The sequence below is a fragment of the Schistocerca nitens genome, chromosome 8 (assembly GCF_023898315.1).
Source record: "Schistocerca nitens isolate TAMUIC-IGC-003100 chromosome 8, iqSchNite1.1, whole genome shotgun sequence".
Lineage (NCBI taxonomy): Eukaryota > Metazoa > Arthropoda > Insecta > Orthoptera > Acrididae > Schistocerca > Schistocerca nitens.
The window spans coordinates 380710452-380737525 of NC_064621.1; the positions used below are offsets into that span (position 1 = coordinate 380710452).

A 27074-nucleotide genomic window follows, 5' to 3' on the forward strand; every position below is an offset into this window, starting at 1 on the left:
TTGTTTGGTCTATATTTTAAAGGGTTTTATTCTGTTGTGTATGTAGGTTTGTCGAATTTAGTTAAGATCTTGTGAGCTGTATTCAAGCTTAGTTTTATCAGGGCATGCCGAAGTTATCGCGTGTACGCGCGAGAAGTCTAGTAAGAATGAGCGAAATTGGAAGAGAATTGTCTGGAATTCAGAAAAGATAGATAGTGGGTTGAATATAGATATTGAACAGGTGAGTATTCAGCATGTTGAGTGTAGTGAACTGCGGAGAGAAAGCTCACAGAATGGAATAAATATAGAAGAGAGCCAGATCAATAGGCAGGATAGGGGACTACATTGGAAACAGACTCCATGGGCGAGGACAGCGTGATAGTTTCACAAGTGATGGATCCAAAGTCACCTGTCAAGAAACAGTGGCACAGAGTGCCGCAAACCGTGAACCGAATCCTCAAGGTTCAGCAGCATTTGATCTACAAGCTTTTTTAGTGTAGTTGCTCAAAAAGCGTGACGAACAGTCTAAAAAACTTAGAAAAGAAAAGTGACGGAAACTTTAAAGAACGATCATAGTAGGAAGACGAGCGGGTGAAAATTCATGACGAACAATTTACGAGATTCGATAAGAAAATCTGAGAGCAGGTTATAAAGATGCAGGAACAATTAACGAAGAAAACTGACGAGCGTGCATCTGGTTTTCACAATAAAGTAGAGTCACTAACACATAACATTAAGGGAACCGCCGGAGAATTAAGAAAGGACATTGATATTGATGCGAAGAGTATTGAAACAATCAGCGGGTGGGAAGGATAAGTCACATAGGAGCTAAAGATTCTTAAAGAAAGTAAGAAGTCGCAGAGGTAAGCACTAGAGGAAGAAGATGAACGAGTCGAAGTTATTGACCACAGTCATAGAACAGCTGTCTATGCATAGTAATTTGTTTCTGACCGATCGTTCAACTACTTTGCGTGATCATGAGGAGACCAAGGAGTTATTTCAATTTAAAGAAACACAGAGCCACATCAATTGGCAGAACAGTAAATTATTGGTTGCATTACAGAAAGAGAAAGATAGGAGTGGCAACTTAGAAAATAGTGGAAATGATAGTGATGCGAACATGAGCGAAACAGGGAAGAGGTGAGGAGAGGAGCAATTGCGAGACCTAACAGGCTTTTTTGTACTAAAGAAGTGCCCACACATTCATCTCCATCTGTAAATTTAGCTGCTATGGTAACAACGGTGTATCAGGGCAATGATGAGGATGAAATCCGAAAACACTTCGTTTCACTACAAAAATAACTCATTCTACAAAAATACTCATTATTTCCTGGTCCTTCATATAGTTTCAATGCCAGAATTTGGGCTGAACCGTTTCAGGAGACACAGCCGATTTTGTGGGCACATGCATTAAGGATAAATTTTCTTTTTGCGCATTTTCAGGAAGAGACAGCCACAAGGATGTGAATTATCATGAGAGAATGTAAAGCATATGAAGTTATTAAGTATGTATTATCGAACGAATATCGGTAGAAAGTTAAGCAAAATCAAGTTAGGAATTCTCATGATGGAGACAAACACAGATTCCAGAGGGACAGATCCATTTTTTTAAATGTTACCGGTTTTGTTTTGAACTTGAAGTAAAGGTTTGTTGTGGTGTGTCTGAGCGATCGAAAAATCGAGTTAAAGTTCAGGGATAACGCAAAAGAGTTGGAAGAAGGAAGTTTTGATGCACTAGTCTTGCTGTCATGGGCCGGCCGAAGTGGCCGTGCGGTTAAAGGCGCTGCAGTCTGGCACCGCAAGACCGCTACGGTCGCAGGTTCGAATCCTGCCTCGGGCATGGATGTTTGTGATGTCCTTAGGTTAGTTAGGTTTAACTAGTTCTAAGTTCTAGGGGACTAATGACCTCAGCAGTTGAGTCCCATAGTGCTCAGAGCCATTTGAACCATTTTTGCTGTCATGGATAACAGTGAAGAACCATCATTAGGAAGCGAAGCAGAACCGATGTGAGACGTGAGCGGCGAGTAAGCCAGTCAGGAAGAGGATCATTGTGTACGTGTGCAAACACATGATCCCGAAATAGCCACCATTCCAAATTCAGTCACAAATAGAATTAAGATAGATAGTAAAGAGAAATGCGAGGGTGACGGAGAGTGGGAAGCTATGTGGACCAGCGAGTCTGAGGACGAAGAGATGGATAAGTGGGATGCAATGCGATAGAAGAAAGTGGTCATGCATTTGCTGTTTTTAATTTGAGGGTGTTCGTTGATGTGCTCTTGAATGCACCCAAGGAAGAAGAGCAGGTGGGTGAAGATGAGAGCAAATCAGTTAACGGCGAGTGTACAATTAGGGACCAAGGAGAAGAACAAACTGTGATGAAGAGAAGTTCAGCGCTTCTGTTGATGGAACCACCAAGGGAGGAAGAACGTAACGAGGAAGGACTGGAAAGAGACGGCGAGGGCAATCCAAAGGGTAACCTGCATAACAAAAGTTCAGTGTAGAAAGGTAGTAGGTACTGGGAGTATTAGGAAGTATTGGCAAGGCTAGAAAGGATTGTTACACCTTTCAAAATAATTACTTTATAGGTTAAATTGTCTGTGTAACATGAGAAATTTAGAGAAAATTTGTATGTGAATCGAACAGTGGTTTCTGGAAATCAGAAGGGTCAATACTAAAAATTAAATTCGTAGTGAGGGATAAAAATCTTACTGAAATCAAGGAGAAGATCTAAGAAAAATAAATACTCATGTAGCAAGTTCCTTTATATATTTTGTGGCCCACAATATGCGACAGTTTGGTGGAATTGGAGACGTTGCAGAGCCGCAACTCGAAGGGTAAACAGCTGGTTAAGGAGCAATTCGTAATAAGATGCAGAACAGTATCTCCAGTCTCGTACCCATTACAAAAAGGTGACACTTATGAACAGCAAGTATCCTGAACCATGTAAGACAGAGTCACATGATCGTATTTAGTATTTTTGTGTGTAGGGTAATACCAATCGCCGTAGATGGAGTCAAGGAGACAGTGTAAGATATGCAGAAAGAGGAAGCATTAGACAAATCATTGGATGAACTTAAACAGGGTAATATGTGTAATTTGATGATGATGGTTTTAGTAAACCATGGATGAGGTAGTAATGTGCCAGGTGTACTGTACATTAACTGAGCCATTGTGAGGTAGTGATGAGCTGCTAACTTGTGGGAATGAACCAGCACAGCGCTGATGGGGATTTGTGTGAGTGAGTCAGCTGTGAGACAGCACTTTACCATAAGTATAAGCCTAGTGATTAAGATGATACGCAAGTTTTACATTAAGATACATATATCCGTTGAGAGTAGGATATGTGAATATTCTGTGTGCTTTGCTGTTGATAGTATGGACATCTGAGCTATTGAAGGAAACACATACTGAACTAAGCAAAAACGAGCTGCATTATGATAGATGGGATTTTTTAGGTACAGCAGCAGAAAGAGCTACAGTAATGATGAATACAAGAAAAATCAATATGCATACCATTTAAGTAACGGAACTCCAAGACGTATAAGTGGTGGTAGGACCAAAGCAAGTAAGAAAGTAAGAATAATATAAAAAGACAATGTGCAAGATAAAGGAATTAGGCTGAGTAATACTTTAGTGTGGAAAATGGGCAGTACTATGAGAATGTTTGGTATGTTGCCATGCAAATCAATTAGTACAGTAAAGACGTGTGGCAACTGAGTAGGAAACGAAAGCTGGATCATCAGATACGAAACGACAGTGAACGAGAAGACCTATATGGGAGTACTGACAGTAGAAGCATTGGCAGTGTTATTTGTGAATCAGAACGTAATAGCGAGACATTTGCTCCAGTATCAGCAGACATCTTAGGTGTAATAACGTAGTGCATGAATAAATGAATAACTGCGTGCTAACTAAACCATTAACAAACCAAACCTAAAAATAAATAAGAAATGTTACATGTTTAACTCAGTATTAAATAAGAAACTTGCACTACCTTGTTCATGGTTCTACATCTACGTACATACTCCGCAATCCACCATACGGTGCGTGGTGGAGGGTACCTCGTACCACATCTAGCATCTTCTCTCCCCGTTCCACTCCCAAACAGAACGAGGGAAAAATGACTGCCTATATGCCTCTGTACGAGCCCTAATCTCTCTTATCTTATCTTTGTGGTCTTTCCGCGAAATATAAGTTGGCAGCAGTAAAACTGTACAGCAGTCAGCCTCAAATGCTCGTTCTCCTAACTTCCTCAGTAGCGATTCACGAAAAGAACGCCTCCTTTCCTCCAGAGACTCCCACCCGAGTTCCTGAAGCATTTCCATAACACTCGCGTGATGATCAAACCTACCAGTAACAAATCTAGCAGCCCGCCTCTGAACTGCTTCCATGTCCTCCCTCAATCCGACCTAATAGGGATCCCAAACGCTCGAGCAGTACTCAAGAATAGGTCATATTAGTGTTTTATAAGCGGTCTCCTTTACAGATGAACCACATCTTCCCAAAATTCTACCAATGAACCGAAGACGACTATCCGCCTTCCCCACAACTGCCATTACATGCTTGTCCCACTTCATATCGCTCTGCATGTTACGCCCAAATATTTAATCTACGTGACTGTGTCAAGCGCTACACTACTAATTTAGTGTTCAAACATTACGGGATTCTTTTTCCTATTCATCTGCATAAATTTACATTTATCTACACTCCTGGAAATTGAAATAAGAACACCGTGAATTCATTGTCCCAGGAAGGGGAAACTTTATTGACACATTCCTGGGGTCAGATACATCACATGATCACACTGACAGAACCACAGGCACATAGACACAGGCAACAGAGCATGCACAATGTCGGCACTAGTACAGTGTATATCCACCTTTCGCAGCAATGCAGGCTGCTATTCTCCCATGGAGACGATCGTAGAGATGCTGGATGTAGTCCTGTGGAACGGCTTGCCATGCCATTTCCACCTGGCGCCTCAGTTGGACCAGCGTTCGTGCTGGACGTGCAGACCGCGTGAGACGACGCTTCATCCAGTCCCAAACATGCTCAATGGGGGACAGATCCGGAGATCTTGCTGGCCAGGGTAGTTGACTTACACCTTCTAGAGCACGTTGGGTGGCACGGGATACATGCGGACGTGCATTGTCCTGTTGGAACAGCAAGTTCCCTTGCCGGTCTAGGAATGGTAGAACGATGGGTTTGATGACGGTTTGGATGTACCGTGCACTATTCAGTGTCCCCTCGACGATCACCAGTGGTGTACGGCCAGTGTAGGAGATCGCTCCCCACACCATGATGCCGGGTGTTGGCCCTGTGTGCCTCGGTCATATGCAGTCCTCATTGTGGCGCTCACCTGCACGGCGCCAAACACGCATACGACCATCATTGGCACCAAGGCAGAAGCGACTCTCATCGCTGAAGACGACACGTCTCCATTCGTCCCTCCATTCACGCCTGTCGCGACACCACTGGAGGCGGGCTGCACGATGTTGGGGCGTGAGCGGAAGACGGCCTAACGGTGTGCGGGACCGTAGCCCAGCTTCATGGAGACGGTTGCGAATGGTCCTCGCCGATACCCCAGGAGCAACAGTGTCCCTAATTTGCTGGGAAGTGGCGTTGCGGTCCCCTACGGCACTGCGTAGGATCCTACGGTCTTGGCGTGCATCCGTGCGTCGCTGCGGTCCGGTCCCAGGTCGACGGGCACGTGCACCTTCCGCCGACCACTGGCGACAACATCGATGTACTGTGGAGACCTCACGCCCCACGTGTTGAGCAATTCGGCGGTACGTCCACCCGACCTCCCGCATGCCCACTATACGCCCTCGCTCAAAGTCCGTCAACTGCACATACGGTTCACGTCCACGCTGTCGCGGCATGCTACCAGTGTTAAAGACTGCGATGGAGCTCCGTATGCCACGGCAAACTGGCTGACACTGACGGCAGCGGTGCACAAATGCTGCGCAGCTAGCGCCATTCGACGGCCAACACCGTGGTTCCTGGTGTGTCCGCTGTGCCGTGCGTGTGATCATTGCTTGTACAGCCCTCTCGCAGTGTCCGGAGCAAGTATGGTGGGTCTGACACACCGGTGTCAATGTGTTCTTTTTTCCATTTCCAGGAGTGTATATTTAGAGTTAGCTGCCATTCTTTACACCAATCACAAATCCTGTCCAAGTCACCTTGTATCATTCTACAGTCACTCAGCGACGACACCTTCGCGTACACCACAGCATCATCAGCAAACAGCCGCACATTGCTATCCACCCTACCCAAAAGATCATTTATGTGGATAGAAAACAACAGCGGACCTACCACACTTCCCTGGGGTACTCCAGATGATACCTTCACCTCCGATGAACACTCACCATCGAGGACAACGTACTGGGTTCTATTACTTAAGAAGTCTTCGAGCCACTCACATTTTTGGGAACCAATCCCATATGCTCGTTCCTTAGTTAGGAGTCTGCAGTGGGGCACCGAGTCAAACGCTTTCCGGATGTCAAGGAATATGGCATCCGTCTGATACCCTTCATCCATGGTTCGCAAGATATCATGTGAAAAAAGGGCGAGTTGCGTTTCGCAGGAGCGATGCTTTCTAAAGCAGAGCTGATGCATGGACAGCAACTTCTCTGTCTCAAGGAAATTCATTATATTCGAACTGAGAATATGTTCGAGAATCCTGCAACAAACCGATGTTAAGGATATTGGTCTGTAATTTTGAGGATACGTCCTTCTACCCTTCTTATATACAGGCGTCACCTGCGCTTTTTACCAGTCGCTCGGGACTTTACGTTGGGCAAGAGATTCGCGAGGGAGTAGGGAGCCAGTGCAGTAGAGTACTCTCTGTAAAACCGAATTGGAATCCCATCGGGACCTGGCGATTTATTTATTTTCAACTCATTCAGCTGCTTCACAACCCCAGAGATGTCTACCACTATGTCCTCCATACGGGAAGTTGTACGAGACTCAAATGGCGGTATGTTTGTACGATCCTCCTGCGTGAAAGATTTCTCAAATGCTACATTTAAAATTTCATCTTTCGTTTTGCTGTATTCCGTTGCCAGGCCAGACTGATCAGTGAGTGACTGGATGGAAGCCTTCGACCCGCTTACCGATTTTACGTAAGACCAGAATTTCCTTGGGTTTTCAGCAAGATCTTTTGCTAAGGTATGATGGTGGTAGTGGTTGTATGCTTCGCGCATCGCTCTTTTTACAGCAGCGTGAATCTCTACTAACTTTTGCCTGTCCTCATTCTCCCGATCTTCCTTGTACCGCGAGTGCAACTGTATTTGCTTCCTGAGCATTCGCCGAATTGCTCTGTTAAGCCACGGTGGGTCTTTTCCGTCCGTAACTTTTTCGGCACATACTTCTCCAGTGCGAGATTTACAATGTGTTTAAAATTTGTCCATAATTCTTCCACGTCCATCGTACCGAAAGTAAATGAAGTTGATTCATTTGCTAAGTGGGATGCTAACAACTGTTTATCTGCTCTTTCTAGTAAGAATACTCTCCTAGCCTTCTTGACCGACTTTTTAACTTTGGTAACCATAGACGTAATGACAACATCATGATCACTAATCCCTGTCTCAACACCGACACCGTCGATGAGGTCTGGTCTGTTCGTGGCTACCAGATCTAAAATATTTCCATTACGCGTTGGCTGTCGATTTAGCTGCTCAGGACAGTTTTCGGATAACGTGTCCAAAAGTACTTCACACGACGGCTTGTCTGTACCACCTTTGATGAATCTCTAGACATCCCAGTCTATACTAGGTAAGTTGAAGTCGCCTCCGACTAATATAGCATGATCCGGGTACTTCTGCGATACAGAGTGTAGACTCCCTTTGAATGATTCTAGAAGTCACGGTGGAACCTGGTGGCCGGTAATAAAACCCAACAATTAACTTTATTTGTCCTAGCCTTGTTAAACGTGTCCAGATAACTTCACAATCACACTCAACTTCGACCTCAGTAGACACAATATTTTTGTCAACTGCAATGAAGACACTACCTCCTACGGTGTCTAATCTGTCTTTCCGATACACGTTCCAACCCTCACTAAATATTTCAGAACTTCCTATCTCAGGGTTCAGCCAGGTCTCAGTCCCGAGAATAATTTGCGCGCCACGCGCTTCCTGGAAGGCAGTAATTTCAAGAACTTTATTCTGAACACTCTGAAAATTTACTGCTAATATCTAGATAGCTGAAGTGTCTTTACACTGAGCGCGTCCTGATTTCCCTGCCTGCAGGTCGACTGGTTCATCAGGACACCTCGCACTACTGCCAAGCCTAAAAAACCCCCATGTGCACGCCACAAGTACTCTGCTACCCGAGTAGGCGCTTCCTTTGTGTAGTGCACCCCTGACCTATCTCGGCACTCCGTCTTCAGGCCACAAGTGGCCCATCGGGACCATCCGACCGCCGTGTCAACCTCAGTTGAGGATGCGGATAGGAGGGGCGTGTGGTCAGCACACCGTTCTCCCGGTCGTTATGATGGTTTTCTTTGACCGGAGCCGCTACTATTCGGTCGAGTAGCTCCTCAATTGGCTCACGAGGCTAAGTGCACCCCGAAAAATGGCAATAGCCCATGGCGGCTGGATGGTCACCCATCTAAGTGCCGGCCACGCCCGACAGCGCTTAACTTCGGTGATCTCACGGGAACCGGTGTATCCACCGCGGCAAGGCCGTTGCCCATGACCTATCTAGGGGCATCCTACAATTCCCCACCCAATAGCCCAAGTCTAGAAAACTGCAGCCAAGACCGTCACAGAGTCGACGAAGCCTCTGGTTGAGACCCTCCACTCGGCTCCAAACCAAAGGACCCCGATCCACTCTGGGAGCGATGCTGCAAATAGAGAGCTCTGCTTGCACCCCGCGTGCGAGGCCAGCGGTCTTCACCAAATCCGCCAGCCGCCTGTACGAACTGAGGATCGCCTCAGAACCCAAGCGACAGGCATCATTGGTGCCGACGTGAGCAACTACTTGCAGACGACTGCACCCCGTACTCTCGATAGCCACAGGCAAGGCCGCCTCCACATCTTGGATGAGGCCCCCTGCAGACAAACCGAGTGCACGTCGATCTGTCTGTAAATAAAGCCAATGTAAATTGTGCTTTTGGATTAAAGTTTATTCAAAATAGTTATAAAACATGAAGCTTAAATTAAACTTCATAAGGAAAAGATGTATTACAATTTTCGTGACTTATAGGGGGGACGAGGAATAACCTATGACAAACGGATGTAACGCTGTTCTACTTTGTCTGTTTGTAAGGTATTTTTGTAACGCTGTTCGAGATTGGAAGAGTCAGGGATCGAGAAGAGATACATAAGAGAGACAGCCGGGTCAGGATAAGCATCACAGGGCACAAGGCATGTGGAAAACCAGAGCTGAGCGAGGCCTATGACCTTGGCAACACCTAGAGTCTGAAAAACGAGTTTGGCATGACAATAACATGGCAGTGCCTGTGATATCGCACCACACTCAGATAATCCAACTCTGACACGCCCAGTAGTGACGTAATAGAGGGGTCATAGATTTAGCGCTGTGAGCTGACAGAGCTGCTTGCTGTCATGAACTGGTTCTGAAGGAAAGCGCACTGTAATCCTGCCACTGCTACGCCAGAAGCTCTCATTAAGCTGTCTGCCCAATATCCAAAACGAATGAGCCAGAAATGCTTCTCAAAAGATCTGGTGGATAACCATTCTACGTGAAGTCTGCAAGTGGACGCTATAGGGATATTCATAACGTATAGGCCACATAACCCAATGAAATAACTTTATACTGTATGAAACATTGAACTATGACGACTGTGGTGAATGAATATAAAGTAGTGTGTGTGAGAGACAACTTACACGTTACACAGGAAGATTGTAGAGAGGTATGAATTCTATTTTTATCTTGAGCCAGTATTGTTCGCTAAGTGAAAAGGGACTGTGTAATTCATCTCATTTTCAAGCAATAAATAATATTCGAACTCTTGAGCAAGTGAAAGGACACCACAATCTACTTAAGCTTCCATGAACTTCATAGTGTTATTGAATGACTGAACATGTGCTAGATAACATCAGCTTGTGTATAATTAACACAAGAAAGAATAGCATTAACCAAATCACAATAATTAACACAAGAAAGAATAGCAGTAACCAAATCACAGACTTAAACAATTATGAATGTAGATAGGATGTGATGATAAACAATATGAACACCTGGGTCACTGAATGGAAACTAATGCATGACGAGAAGAAGATGGGATAAACTTTGTGCTGAGATGAATCTCGCAAGTTCAGCTGATAATTACTCAAAACCAGCTCTGCAGTGAAAATGAACATAGGCTTGTACCAGTGAACTTTAACTTGTTATTTCGTTTCCTCATGTCAGACTAGTGGAGAAACTACCTTATGTGACGAACAAACCAAAGGACCTAGAACAATGATAAACTTGTGCATTAGGTTTTTTTTAACAGGGACTGATAAATAAGCATTAAAATATTAGATGGCTTCTAAATTTGTTTACAGGCCTTAACATTGGACAATAGGTACACTGCAATTCCAATATAAAGGAACTACCAGTCTGATGGTAGATTAATAAAAACACCGTTGGAGGCGTAAATGCAATAATCATCGAATATTAGGTGCAAAATCTCACATTGATCAAAAATACTGTGTTATTTTGAGTACCATCACGTGAAGGATACAAAACTTATTTGATGCTTTAGCATAAGTCTTATGCTACTTCTATGTGTCACTACTACGGAAATGAACACGATTTTTCTGATGCACACAGACAATGGAAGTTATTTCTGATAACCTGTATACATGCACGTTTCTATTATTTCTATTTTGATATTACTTGTGTTATGATATACATATATGCTGTTGAAGAGTCTGAAGGACAGTGAATATTTAATTGTATAAAGTAAGGGTAAATATGATTTAACAATTCTGTGTTCAACAAAGAGAGTACCTGAATTAGTTTTTAAGCTGTCAGAGAATGACACTTCATAATAAATGAGTGAGAATAAGGAATGTAAGTAAAGGACAATAGTTGTCAAACTGACCAAAAGAATGAAAGAACATATGTGAGGCTGTTGCTCTGTTTGAACATGATTTTCCATGAAATAAAGTTTACCTTCACACTACCAGTTAGTGTGGAATCTATTGTGGCTTACACTAAGTGTGAATGCATTATTTGGTAACATGTATTCTTGTAAAAATCTTCTCCCTTACCTAACGATCTGTGTCCTTAATGCCACACAAACCTTATGAAAGAACGGTGATAATTTCCTTGATGTACTTACGCCATGACAACTCTAAGTGCAATTACATTTGCACAAATTCTGAAACCGATAGAGGAGCGATGTTATGCGACCATTGTTGTCAAAACTGATATGTACCACAATCAAACTCCATTAAATTAATAGAACCAGCCAATTCAAATTAATTTTTAGCTAGAAATTAGAGTACTAGTATGGTTGCAGTTGCCATCAATGATTTCCATATCTAATCACGAAGTTTCCACAGTAATTTCTTATTCTGGAGTATTGCTTAAATACTTAGTTAAAAATCCCACTGGCTGCATATTGAGCAGAGGCTAGATGAACAAAGGAGAGCGAGTCGGTATATGGACTTAGAGTGGCTGCAATCCCCTGCAGCAGACAACCACAACGACGGGGAAAGGAGAAGTGTTGAAGTCTACATCTAACTGTAATAAAAACACTCTTTTAGTGACCACTGTTTCATTCAGTAGATTGCTAACTCCCTATTTTACCACCTTGCGAATTACATCACCCTTGTTTTACACACGCTAGATCCACCCATTTTTAATAAAATAAATTAATTTAGTTGTCCTTTGCATGGTAATAGGGCTTAAATTTACGTAATCCTATGGGGAGCAATCTGCTTATCGGTAAAGTCATCCACAACAGATTTTTCTGACATCCACATGTGTATGTCGATGACTCTTCCGCAATGTCACACAAGAGTCGTTTTCATAATTTTATTATTAATTTCGTTCTCGCATGTTACCAACGGAGAAGAAGTTCACTATTTTCATCGTGAACTGCATAACTCAGTTTTCATCATTTTCTTTGCAAACCCTCGATGCCCATTTTCTCGTCTGTAAACATTCCTTTAGTATACGAATCTACTATAGCATTCTACGAACTAGTATTTTTACAGAAGGTTCTGTAGTGTTATCAGGTTAGAATTTTATGTTTCAGTAGATTTGTACACCTTCTCTATATACCTGGTTGTTGATTTGTCTTTATGAAGACCTAACTGTCTCGCAGATTTTTCTTGGTTGTATTTATCGACTTTTATTTTCAATACCTCCTTCTGAGGCGAAACAGAAATGGAAAGAAGAACATGTTCCATTTCTCAATTGTCTGATTGCTCAAATTGGCCCTCCTAGCTCTTTCGAAACCGTAACATTGCAAGGTAATATCTTTGCTTCGCTTCATCGACGTATCTCCCTATACACAAATACAAGCACATATCTGCATATACATAAAAATGGATGTAAAGCAAAAGTAAAAGAATCATACCTAACTTCACGTCTGTAGTACAAAAATAAATTATTTCCTTTTCTGTTCATCGGCTTAGAGACGTGAGTAGTTGGATGACGTGTTACGTGTTTCATTTTTTGTTCCCAGATCGAGTGCGCAAATTTGATGAGTTGGTCGCAAAGCTCGGGCCAATCTTCCGAGCGTGGATTGGACCGTACCCAGTGGTAATGATCCAAAAACCGGAACACATGGAGGTAAGTAAATTTGTTTCTTCCGTTGCACCGAAACAGAACAACTTGCTACAACGGTTGTGTACAGTACCCACAATGAAATATTGTACGATTAATTAAGAAATCTATCCCGTAGTTCGCTTGGCATTTAATTTCGATTACATTCAGAAATAACATAAAGTGAAACACTTCTTGATATGTAAGTGAATTCCCACTTATAGTACAGAAACTCAACTTCCATCATCAGTGAGTGTCTTGTGACATCTCCCTGTTAGTGATCATTCACAATGAGAGCGCGTCCACCGTAATCATAAAACACACAGTCGTCATTCCTGTAAATTAGTTGGCAGGTTAAAGACATTGGGTACCTAAAACAAACTTCTTTCTGTCTTCATTGGCGATAGGATGTGTTGAGACATACTATTCGCATTTCGGGCAGTGTGGATTCAAATCACCGCCCAGCTATTGATAGATTTTCGCGATTTCCGTAAGTTACTGAATGTGAATGTTTGGATCATTTCCAAACAGGCCATAATATTTCGCTTCCCCTCACTTTCTCCAAGCAAACCTATTTTCTCAACAGTGATGAGGGGCTAGTCGTCTTCTGCTCTGTTTTTACTCCCATGACTCGTTTACACTCATTACTCACGTCTTCATACCGCGAGAGGAATGCACAGCACTTGTCAGTATGGTGGTCAGCGTGTGGACAGTATTTTGGCTGTTGACACCAAGTTCACGAATACTGTTCCTCACACTCATGTTGCCACGTATATCTGCCACTGATGCAGAGTCAAAATACCAGTTTGAGCTACGTGTGCATAAAAAATCTTTTTATTGGAAGATTTTTTCTGCCAGTTCAATGCGTCACAAACTTTCACTTTCAAACCGTGATTGTCATCTACTGGAAAAGACACTTAACTGTGTCAGAATTACAAAACAAATCTAAATTAAATCTAACTTGTCACAAGTTCTGTAAATCACCAGTTTATTTGAAACCGAGTGTTTTAAATTTCTAGTAATAGTAAAGGAAAAAGCGTTCGCAAGAAAATAAGCCTGGAATCGTATAGGGTGGAGATGAATTCCGACATACCTGCCCACCTATCTACCTAGCTACATAACGACCTACATATCTCTGTGCATATATAAGTTCATACATACATAACTGCATCGATAAAAAGGGTACCTTTCAATTACAGAATTCGTAGTTTAACAGTGTAACGAATACCTTTTGTCATACAAGACAACAAATTTCAGAATTACTAAAAATAGTAAGATAGTTATAAATTGAACATATATTCATGGCGGCCTACAAAATCCATGGGACAAACCACCTACAAATGATGGAATAGGAAGTTTACACACAATCAGCCTAAAATTTTATTTTTTTATGTTGTTGATCAGAGCAAACATACGGAAGAAGAAACGGAAAAATCAGGAACCAAATGGATGAAAATCAGTTTGACTAAACGAAATGTAAACATATCAGATAATCAATTTTGACCTAATACTTGTCAATAAAAACGCATATCCCGTATGGAATTTGTCAAACTAGAAGGCGGATACTTGAAATGAAACTTTGAAAAATCTTATCTGAGATATAAGTAGACATACAAATAAGTAACAATATCAGTAGAAGGCAAATGGGAGTATATAATGTGGCAAATGAAGAAAGACGGGCTTGTATTAAAGAACGAGAGATGCATATTTGTAACCTGCGGGTCTGCATCTTACGCTGCTATAGTTGTAAAGCAAGGGGAAAAAAGGTAAATTTTGGACGAGAATAAGCTGTTGAAGGAAATGGGCTAGCTACAAAGCACTGAATTTATATGAATAGTAAATGAAACAAAAACAAAGATGATTGAGCGTGGCTTCCCTTAGTGAGAAATCGAGTCCAAACCTCAGTTCCCTCTTCCATTTGATTTCTCTGTGGTTTTCCTGGATGGAAATCTATGGGACAAATAATGCCAAAATAGTTACTTTGAACAGCCCATAGCGAAAACTTTCATATACTGCATCCATTCTCATGAAACACTTCCGTCATCAAAAGAGCATAATTACAGAAGCTCTGAATGCACTAAAAGCAGGTAACTAGAGGTGACAACGGCCACGAACATGGAAAATAGCTTTTCAATGTTCATTTAGAACACGGTTTCGAAAGAAATTGAACCATAGTGAAAGAAAATTTGGAGAAAATGATTCTGGACGGAATCGAAATGTGGTTGACGTATCGTTCGGAATTTTACTGCTGACAAGCCTAAATTGCAACACCTTGAAGACGACTTGCAAACACGCCAACTGGCATGAAATTTATTACATACATGGATAAACAACCCCACGAAGTAGGAAGGGATAACCCCATGCGCATTCTGATTATAAAGACAGATGACGTAATCATCCTAAGAGCCACCCCTGTATGTGTTTGCGAAGATGAAGAAGATCATAACCATATATTCTCACAATTTCCTCAAAACACGTGTCGCATCGTCCTTGCAAGTAATCTTCGGGCGCTTGAGCATCAGTTCCCAAGCAGCTTCCAAACCTTGTTAACATCCAATGATAGTGCAATGTATAAAATACTATATGAGTCCGTCAATAGAGCCAACATCAAGATACAGCTCCCTGAGCAGCTAATCTAAAGCTCTTGCTAATTTGAATGCCAGGGGAAGACCAAAGCATAGTCAACTAAATATATTTTCAAATGCTACTCAGCAGGATGTGGAACGTTGAGCATGTAAATGTGTCACTATGTTCCTCCTATATGTATGTGCCTGAATAGTCGTGTAACAATATGCGTGGCTGCAGTACCCAAACTTGACTACTGTACAGTGTCCTCATATTCTGTCTAGATGGTACTTACAGACCTGCACAAATTTTCAACTGACAGCTTTTGAAACAATTTTTACAAGACATACAAAAGAACGTTTTATTTTTAATTTAGATACGTAGCGATTATTATGTATTGAGTTTGGAAAATGTGTACCAACGCTGATCTAACATTTCTCATTGAGTTAACGGTAGAAATGTCTTAGCATACTACCTCTGTGTATCCAGCGTTATATTTTCATCCTGTTTACTCGTCTTACTATACTGAGGTTGTAAAACTTATTTTATATCTTAATCTGTCCTTTGTTAAGCCTTTGTAACTTCGTGCCAGCGCACGATGTATGTTCACCATTGTCAAAACAAACTATGGTCTAACATTTCCAGTGTTGAGATGACTGTATGGGCACGTTCCGGAAGACAATAAATTAAAAAAGGATTTTGCAACTGGTTTCTTATTCAGAAATCGCACTGGATGTTTTCGAACCCAGCCACTGCTTCAGTTTTGAATAGAAATCATCAGCGATGGTGATCGAAAGTGTGCGGCATAAGAAGTCACCCTCGTTCTGCCTTCGGGCTTGTCAGAGAGGGTGGAGGAGCAGACAGAGGCTCACGACGCGTTCTTGGGGAGGGAAACTTCTTTAACGTCTCTCCCCATTAAATTGAAATTAAATTATTATGACTGAATGCTATCTAGTTACATGAACGGAAACTTTTGGGAGAGAGAAGTCTCCTCCCAAATATTTTTAACACAAATATCCCTAATTCCTACGTACAAATTTAATTCCTGTTTGCATTCTCAAGACTATAAAACAAAATGACTAGGCAGTTACAGTTCGTCATCATATTCTGTCTGCCTCTCGACATCGAAGTCAGCATCTAGAATAAAATTCCTATGGCTCTGCAGAATTCCGGTGATAGTCGACTCTAAAAATTCTTAAAACAGTCAGAGGCACAATCGCAATCCGTTGGGAAGCCGTCTTGGGTGCTATGACGTACTCACTCTGCAGCGTGGCAAACAGTGTCCAAGCTGTGTATTAGTAGTAGTAGTAGTAGTAGTAGAAGTAGAAGTAGCTAGGTTTATTCATCCGTAGATCTCTTTTTACAAGGATATAGGACATGCCAAAGTATTTAATAGTTTAGAGCAATTTCAAATAAGCTAATTCGTATACACATATATCTACGGACTTCTAGTGACTCCTGGTATACAATACTTTTTTAACAAATAAATTATTAAATAATGTAATACCACACTGTTCACTCATCTCTCACTATCAGTCACTGCACACACTATACACACATTATTTCATAACACTTCACTCAATCACTCAATACACACACATACACGCACACGCACACACACAAACACACACACACACACACACACACACACACACACACACATACACTGGTGATCTCTGCACCATTTTCTGTACCGCAACTTCCCATTTGCTATCCTGAAAAACTGAGTCAGCATCCCTCCATAATGACTGAGATGTTGAGCTCAGAAAAAAGAAGAGGTGTTAGTATTGTGCTATGCATAGCTTGGGGGTAAGTATTTTTAGAAAGGAAGAAAGAAGGAAAAAAAGAAGGGAAAAAAATTGAATGTTGGATGTTTTATAATCCTTATTTTTATTATTTATTTGTATAACAATTTTTATCAAATCCCTACTCCTTTTTATCCAAGTAATCCTACAATGTATAAAATGTATTGCATAACAGGTACTTTATAGCTGCCTTTTTAAATAAGTGTATTTTTGCAATTTCTTTAATCTCTTTTGGTAATTTATTGTACAGTTTTATTCCTTGGTAGAAAATGCTGGTTTGAGTTTAAAGTTTATTTTTTGTTGGTGAATGTAAATTGAGTCTATCTCTTGTTGCATGCTCATGGACAGAGCTGTTTGTGCAGTAATTACCAATGTTATTTTTGGTGTATACGACTGACTGGTAAATGTATTCACATGGAGCAGTTAAAATCCCCACTGTTTTGAACAGATTTCGATAAAAATCCAGAAATTAATCTCTCAAAATAGAATACAAACGACCGGGGTGCAGGTTTTACTGATTGCCTTGATACGAAGTTTCCTGCGATTTACAACATACCAAATAATGTTCAGAGCCACAGACAAGGAAGAAGTCAAAATAACCAAAGAATTCAACGTACCTTTCCCATTCATGAAATTATATTTTTCCGTGAATGATCTTCATAGCTACATTTCAGGATACATAATCCTATTGTATGAGATGAAATGTTATTATAATTAATCAAATTACATTCCCTTTTCAAAACTGCAGCTTCCAACAATGCTGCTAATTATAGTTCAGCTGCGATCATACCCTCAGATTCCTCTCCGCAATTGCTAAATCAGAAGTAAGTAAGTCCATAGTACACGTAATATTCCACATTATATCCTCAGAGTTTTTATATCACGAGGCAGAGATAGTCACCCTCTCTCTCTCTCTCTCTCTCTCTCTCTCTCTCTCTCTCTCTCTCTCTCGCAGTCGCAGTGAATCTTTGATCCATATACACTCCTGGAAATGGAAAAAAAACACGTTGACACCGGTGTGTCAGACCCACCATACTTGCTCCGGACACTGCGAGAGGGCTGTACAAGCAATGATCACACGCACGGCACAGCGGACACACCAGGAACCGCGGTGTTGGCCGTCGAATGGCGCTAGCTGCGCAGCATTTGTGCACCGCCGCCGTCAGTGTCAGCCAGTTTGCCGTGGCATACGGAGCTCCATCGCAGTCTTTAACACGGGTAGCATGCCGCGACAGCGTGGACGTGAACCGTATGTGCAGTTGACGGACTTTGAGCGAGGGCGTATAGTGGGCATGCGGGAGGCCGGGTGGACGTACCGCCGAATTGCTCAACACGTGGGGCGTGAGGTCTCCACAGTACATCGATGTTGTCGCCAGTGGTCGGCGGAAGGTGCACGTGCCCGTCGATCTGGGACCGGACCGCAGCGACGCACGGATGCACGCCAAGACCGTAGGATCCTACGCAGTGCCGTAGGGGACCGCACCGCCACTTCCCAGCAAATTAGGGACACTGTTGCTCCTGGGGTATCGGCGAGGACCATTCGCAACCGTCTCCATGAAGCTGGGCTACGGTCCCGCACACCGTTAGGCCGTCTTCCGCTCACGCCCCAACATCGTGCAGCCCGCCTCCAGTGGCGTCGCGACAGGCGTGAATGGAGGGACGAATGGAGACGTGTCGTCTTCAGCGATGAGAGTCGCTTCTGCCTTGGTGCCAATGATGGTCGTATGCGTGTTTGGCGCCGTGCAGGTGAGCGCCACAATCAGGACTGCATACGACCGAGGCACACAGGGCCAACACCCGGCATCATGGTGTGGGGAGCGATCTCCTACACTGGCCGTACACCACTGGTGATCGTCGAGGGGACACTGAATAGTGCACGGTACATCCAAACCGTCATCGAACCCATCGTTCTACCATTCCTAGACCGGCAAGGGAACTTGCTGTTCCAACAGGACAATGCACGTCCGCATGTATCCCGTGCCACCCAACGTGCTCTAGAAGGTGTAAGTCAACTACCCTGGCCAGCAAGATCTCCGGATCTGTCCCCCATTGAGCATGTTTGGGACTGGATGAAGCGTCGTCTCACGCGGTCTGCACGTCCGGCACGAACGCTGGTCCAACTGAGGCGCCAGGTGGAAATGGCATGGCAAGCCGTTCCACAGGACTACATCCAGCATCTCTACGATCGTCTCCATGGGAGAATAGCAGCCTGCATTGCTGCGAAAGGTGGATATACACTGTACTAGTGCCGACATTGTGCATGCTCTGTTGCCTGTGTCTATGTGCCTGTGGTTCTGTCAGTGTGATCATGTGATGTATCGGACCCCAGGAATGTGTCAATAAAGTTTCCCCTTCCTGGGACAATGAATTCACGGTGTTCTTATTTCAATTTCCAGGAGTGTAGATTACTTACGCAGTTATGCATGAATATCTGCGTTAAAAAATAATAAGTGACAAATAACAGCTGGTACTACAATTCTAGTTAAAGCCACGAGAATCAACAGTGACCAAAGACATTAGGATGCGAAAGGCAATGGAAACCATTGCATTAAAGTCACCACAGCTGTACGCATAGGGCATGTTGCCCGTCCTTAAATAAATGTGTCATAATGACCATTTCAATGACTAAAGATTGCGATTAGTCTTCCATTCGGATCTCCGGAAGGGGACAGCCAAGGAGGAGGTGACTATGAAAAAAGATGGCATAACCAACGACAGCATAACGTTCTACTTGACGGAGCATGAAATGTCGAACGTTTGAACTTAGTAGGAAAGCAAGAAAATCTGAAAAGGGAAACACAAAGGCTCAATCTAGATATAATGCGAGTCAGTGAAGTGAAATTAAACGAAGATAAGGACTTCTGGCCAGATGAATATGGGGTAACATCAACAGCAGCAGAAAATGGTATAACGGGAGTAGGATTCGTTATGAATAGGAAGAGGGTAGGGCAGAGAGTGCGTTACTGTGAATAGTTCAATGATAGCATTGTTATTATCAGAATCGACTGCAAACCAACACCGACAACGATAGTTCAGGTATACCTGCCGACGGCGCAAGCTGAAGATGAAGAGACAGATAAAGTATATGAGGATATTGAAAAGGTAATATAGTATGTAAAGGCAAATGAAAATCTAATAGTCATGGGGGATTGGAATGCAGTTATAGGGGAAGAAATAGTTCTAGTATACATGCCAACATCGCAAGCGTCAGATGAATAGAAAACGCATTAGAGGATAGTGAACGGGTAATTCAATATCCAAAGCATGATAAAAGTCTAATGAGGGATTGGAACGCCGTTGTAGGGGAAGGAATAGAAGAAAGAGTTACGAAAGAATACGGGCTTGACAGGAATGGGAGAGGAGAGAGACTAATTAAGTTCCACAATAAATTTCAGATGGTAATAGCGAATACTCTGTTCAAGAATTACAAGAGGAGGAGTTATGCTTGGAAAATACCAGGAGACACACTAAGGTTCTGGGTGGATTACACTGTGCCCAAAAAGAGAGATTCCGATATCAAATGTCTAACTGCTAGGCGTAAGCTAGGATCTCAATTTAGTAATGCCGGCCGGAGTGGCCGAGCGGTTCTAGGCGCTACAGTCCGGAACCGTGCGACCGCTACGGTCGCATGTTTGGATCCTGTCTCGGGCATGGATGTGTGTGATATCCTTAGGTTAGTTACTTTTTAAGTAGTTCTAAGTTCTAGGGGACTGATGACCACAGATGTTAAGTCCCATAGTGCTCAGAGCCATTTAAACCATTTTTTTTTTTCAATTTAGTAATGATGTATAGTATACTGAAGCTTTAGAGAATTAGTCTAAAAAATCAATGTCGATGGAACAGAGATGCTGAAATACTGAGAAATGACGGGACGCCTTTGAAGTTCATGTGGATACTGTGGTAAAGAACTCCAGAGTGCACTCTGAAAAGGAATGGACATCTTTAAAACGCGGAATCACAGATGCTGGAAGAACGGAAGTAGGTGTAAGGAAGGTAGACCTTGGTTAACAGATGAAATACTAAAAGAAGGACGTAGAAAAACGTTCCGGGAAAGACAGGAACACACCAGTATAAATCCCTTAGGAATGAAATGAATAAGAAAAGCAGTGAAGTTAACGCGAAATGATTGCAGGAAAGATGAGAAGAAATCGAAAGAGAAATCATGGTCGGGACTGAGTCAGTCAAAACAGGCTTCGATGAAATTAGAAGCAAAGGTGGTATCATTAAAAGTGTAGTGGGAATTACACTGTTAAAGGCAGAGGAGAGAGCGAATAGGTGCAAAGGGTACATGGAAGGCTTCTATGAGGGGGAGGACTTGTCTGATGTGACAGATGAAGAAACAGGAGTCGATGGAGAAGAGATAGGGGGGCCAGTATTACAATCTGAATTTAGCAGAGTTTTGGACGGCTTAAGTTCAATTAAGGCAGAAGTCATAGATAACATTCCATTGGAATTACTAAAATCATTGGGGGAAGTGACAACCAAACGTCTATTCAAGATGTAGTTAGAAGATATGGGACTGGCGACATACCATCAGACTTTCGGGAGAAAATCATCCACACAATTTGGAAGAAAAGGACAGATAACGCGAGAACTATCACACAGTCAGCTTAACAGCTCAAGCATCCAAGTTGTTAACAAGAATAATGTACAGAAGAATGGAAAAGAAAACTGAGTATCTGTTATGTGATCAGTTTGGCTTTAGGTTTTCATCATCATCATCAGTTGTCTGCTATATTAGCAGGTCCTTTACCTCTCCATTTTCTGTGATCCATTGCTTCCTTCTTAAGGCTGCTGTATGTTGTACCGTCCACCATGTCATCCAGTATCTGGAATCTCTTCCTTCCTCGCTTCCTTTTCCCTTCCACATAACCTTCTAAAACTGTTTTTATCAGTCCGTCATTCTTTCTTAATATATGCCCAATCCAATTTCTTTTTCTTCTCTTTATTACATCTAGTAACTGTCTTTTCTCTCCCACTCTTCTCAGCACCTCTTCATTTTTTACTTTGTCCATCCAACTTATTCTTTCCATCTTCCGCCATGTCCAGATCTCAAAAGCCTCCAGCCTTTCTCTGTCTTTTTTCCTCATAGTCCATGTTTCAGCGCCATATAGAAGAACACCCCATACAAGACATTTTATGAGTCTCTTTCTGAGTTCTCTGTCCAGACCGCTGCAGAAGATTCTCCTTTTCTTATAAAACGCCTCTTTTGCCATTGTTATCCTTGTTTTAATTTCTGTGGTGCACTTCCAGTCGGTGTCTATCCTGCTTCCAAGATACTTAAAATTTTGCACCTGTTCTAGTGTTTCTCCATTCCATTTTTTTCCGTTAGTTGCAATGGTATCCACCAAATCCTGTAGTTCTTTTTCCCCTGTGGCTAGAAGGACCATGTCATCAGTAAATCTCAAACACCCTATTCTTCTTCCTACAATTTCTACTCCTTTGTCATCTAATGAGCGTTGTTCAATCATGTATTCCAAGTAGAGGTTAAAAAGAGTAGGTGATAAACAGCATCCTAGTCTGATCCAGTTTATACATTCTTCTCTCACTTTAACTGAAACTTTCTCGTCATCACTTACACTGTTGTGTGATTCAAGTTCCAGAGTTTCTGGTTTGCTGTTTGTGTCATATAGCTCTTTTATATATTCTTCCCATCTCTGGAGGACATAGTCATGATCTTTGTACACTACCTCTTCGTCTGTACTCAAAATTTCCATAGTAGCACTTTCTGCTCTGTTTTGTTCCCATGTCATAGTCTTTACTCTGTTGTATAGTAAGTCGTATCTTCCCTTCCTGTCCAGTTCTTCAATTTCATAACATTCCTCTTTTAGCCATTTTTTCCTAGCCTGCTCTGTTTCTCTTCGCAGTTCATTATTTAACCGTCGGTATATCTTTCCTGCATCTTCAGTGTTCTTGTTTTTCAATTTTCTTCTCTCCTCCATCTTGGAAATCATTTCTTGTGTGACCCATGGTTTTTTTGACCCTTTCCCTTTTACATAGCCTATATTTTGCTGTCCTGCTTTAATGATTCCTTCTTTGAGCATATTCCAGTACTCGTTGGCATTATCAGGTGCTTCTTTGTCTCGTAATGTGTTTAGAAAGTCCCGAGACAGCATTTCTGTAATTTGTTCTTTGTTGGACCTTATCTTCTCTAAATCCCACTTCTTCACCATGGTCGCCTTCTTCAGTTTTTTCATTCTTATTTCTATTTCTGCCATAAGTAAGTTGTGGTCACTATTAATATCTGCACCTGGTAATGTGTGCACCTTCTTGATTCCATTCCTGTATCTTTCTTCTACCAGTATAAAATCGATTTGGTTTCTGTATTTATCCCCTGGTGATTTCCAAGTGTAGAGCCTCCTCTTGTGGTTCTTGAACCATGTGTTTGCCGCTATCAGCTGTCTTTCCCTGCAAAAGTCAATTAACCATTCACCTCTGTCATTTCTCTTTCCAAGACCATGACTGCCTACAATGTTTCCCTCTTTCCCTTCTCCCACAATGGCGTTCCAGTCTGCCATTACTATTTTGCAGCATTTTTTTATTTTCGTCCATTATTCTCTCTGTTACATTGTACGTTTCCTCTACAATTTGGTCATCATGTTCTCAAGTTGGCATATACACCTGGACAATCAGTAAATCTTTTTGTGCTCCTTTCAGCCTTACACCAATAACCCGATCATTTGCATAGTCTCCATATTCCACACATTTAGCCAATTCCTTTGTCATAATCATTCCGACTCCATTAATTCCTTTTACTTCTCCTCCTGAGTAGTAGAATACATATTCATCTGACTGCGACTCTCCATGTCCATTCCATCTTACCACAGCAACTCCTATGAGGTCCATATGATTCTTTTCCATCTCTCTTTTAAGATTGTCTAGTTTTCCTGCTTGTAGCAGAGTTCTGACATTTCAGGTACCAATTCTCGTTTTGAATTTTTGCCTCCTTTCAAGTTGTCCCCCCCCCCCCCCCCCCCCCGGAGATCCGAATGGGGGACTATTTTACCTCCGGACACTGATTTAACATGAGAGGAAGCCATTTTTTGTGCATAAAATGGAGACTGCATTATGCAGGGAAGATAATCTGCGGTGGTATTCCGTTGCCTCCCGCAGTTCTGGAGGCCGCCCCTAACATGGGATACAGACGAGTTTTGCAGCCGCCCGCTCCGGGTCAGACACTGCATGAGAAGTATAGGTTGGAAAATGAAAGACCCCTAGCTCTCGAAACCCAATAGCGTCAGGGTCGGAAAAGAACAATATCTGGCCCAGGGTGGCCAGATAGGAAAGATAAAAGTTTTAGGAAATATAAAAGCACCAGAGAGGCAGTTCTGAAGTTACGCTTGGTAATGGAGGTATGAAGAACAAGCAAGACATGCTCATAGCATTCATTGACCTAGAAAGAACATTCGACAATTTAAAATGGGGAAAGGTGTTCGAAATAATGAGAAAAATAGGTGTAAACTGTAGGGAAGGCAGGGTAATATTCGATATGTGCAAGAACCAATAGGAAACAATAGGCCTGGAAAATTAAGAACGAAATGCGCGGATTACAAAGGTGTTAGGCAGGGATGCAGTCTTTCACTCCTACTGTTCAAACCATACTCCAAAGAAGAAACCGCAGAAATAAAATGAAGGTCAAAGAGTGGGATTAAAATTCAGGTTGAAAGGATATCAATAATAAGCTTTGCTGATGACATTGCTGTCCTCAGTGAATGTGTTGAAGGGTTTCAGGTTTTGTTGGATGGAATGAACAGTCTAATGAGAAATGAATTTAGAGTGAACCGTAAGAAAAAAACAACAACAAATGTAATGTGATGTAGCAGAAATGGGAGTAACGAGAAACTTAACAACAGAATTGATAATCACGAAGCAGACGAGGTTAGTGGCTTTTCCTACCTTGGAAGCAAAATTACCCTTGACAGTCGAAGTAAGTAAGAGATAAGAAGCAGATTAGAGAATTTTCCTGGCCAACGGGAGTCCACTGGTATCAAACATGGGTCATAATTTGAGGGAGGAATATCTGAGACTGTACGTTTGGAGCATCGCACAGTATGGTTGTGAAACATGGACTCTGAGAAAACCGGAACAGAGGCACTGGAGCTGTGGTCATACAGCCGATTGTTGAAAATTGCGTGGGCTTATAAGGTAAGGAGTGAGGAGATTCTCCGCAGAATCGGTGAAGGGAGTAACGTATGGAAAACACTGACAAGAAGGAGGTTTAGGATTATAGGACAGTTTTAAGGGATCCGGGAATAACCACCATGGTACCAGAAGAAAATATCGAGGGTAAAAACTGTAAGAGAAGAGAGAAATTGGAATATATTCAACGAATAATTGAGGACGTAGAGTGCAAATGCTACACTGAGGTGAACAAGTTAGCCACCGGCGAGGAACTGGTGGCGAGCTGAATCAAACCAGTCAGAAGACTGACGACTAAAAAAAAGTTTACGAACATGTGCCAGGTTCACACCCTAGCGAAACTGTGGCTAATTGTTCTGTGATACTGCTGCTAGCGTTGGTCGGAACCACACAATGGTCATGTGAGTATGGAATGGATGGGTTCATGAGGGCCATACTCAAAGCCACGCAGAATTTCAACAGACCCTCGACATTAGCCTTCGAGAAGACAGACAAATCGTACTCCCAGCTGTTAAGGATCAAACAGCAACGTCACGTACTTTGGGTCAGGAACTGGGCCTGTCTGCAGCAAGACAAGTATCTAAAAGGACAGTGTGACGACGTCTGGAACACCACGGACTGTCTCCGACCGTTGTTGGGACCTCCGTTGACGGTGCTGAAGAGAAAGGTGCGCTGACAGTGGTGCGCCCAATGGCTAGAACGTACCCAGGAGTGGTGCCACTTCACCGCTTTAGGCGAGTCCTGGCTTTGCATACAGCACAATGAACGGTGTACCCGTGTTTGGGGAGTACACTGAGGAAACGTAAGTCATGGGATAGCTATGTGCACATATACAGATCCCGATAGTATCACGTAAGCAAGGTATGAAAGGGAGGTGCGTTGGCGGAGCTGACATTTGTACTCAAGTGATTCAAATGAAAGGGTTTCCGACGTTATTATTGCCGAACGACGGAAATTAACAAAGTGAAGTGGTAGTTGGAGCCAGATGCATGGGAAATTCGGTACCGGAAATCGTTAGGTAATTCAGTATTGCGGGATCCACCGTATCGAAGGTGTTCCGAAAACATCAGATTTCAATCAAAATATCCACGGGTGTACTGCCGGTCTACAGTGTCCAACGGGCAGATTTCAAGCATCACCTCTCACCACGGGCAGGGCTGTGGTCCATGTCCTTCACTTAACGACTGAGAGCAGCGGCGTTTGCGTAGAATAGTCAATGCTAATAGACAAGTGTCACTGCTTTAAATAACCGCAGAAATCAATGTGAGACGAACGACGAACATACCCGTTATAACAGTGTGGCGAAATCTGGCGTTAATGGAAGCAGAAGACCGACGCGAGTGCCTTTGCTAACAGCACGACACCGACTGCACGCTGCGCCTGGCTCGTGACATTGGTTGGACCCTACACGACTGTAAAACCGGTCTGGTCAAATGAATCCCGATTTCAGGTGGTAAGAGCTGATCGTAAAGTACGAGAGTGGCGCAGACCCCGCGAATCCAAGGACACAAGTTGTCAACAAGGCTGTGCAAGCTGGTGGTGGCTCCGTAGTTGAGATGGCTGTATTTACATGGAATTGATTGGAATTTATGTTTCTCTGTCTCGAGACCATTTGCAGCCATTCATGGACTTCATGTTCGTGTTACGACTTCTGCACCACTTGTTAGCAGCAAACACAGTAGCTGCGCCCAAGACTGAGATGGCGTGGAGTTTTACAATTATTTATTGAACTTTCTTTACAATTTCTCCCTCGTCGTCGCTGCCCAACCCTGCGGATCCCTCCGCCTGGCTGCTGCTGTGTAGATTCTCCGACAATGCGCGCAACGCGCGCCCCTGATCGCACTCGGGAGCCTC

At 42.7% G+C, this 27074-nt stretch overlaps 1 protein-coding gene across 1 annotated transcript in view; it reads left to right on the forward strand.

Moving 5' to 3' along the window:
• LOC126199581 (uncharacterized) overlaps positions 1-27074 on the forward strand; it is a 252274-nt gene that overhangs the window by 171871 nt on the left and 53329 nt on the right. The window contains exon 14 of the mRNA XM_049936505.1: positions 12632-12738. Within this exon, the coding sequence (XP_049792462.1) occupies positions 12632-12738 (107 nt within the window). The remainder of the gene's footprint in view (positions 1-12631; positions 12739-27074) is intronic.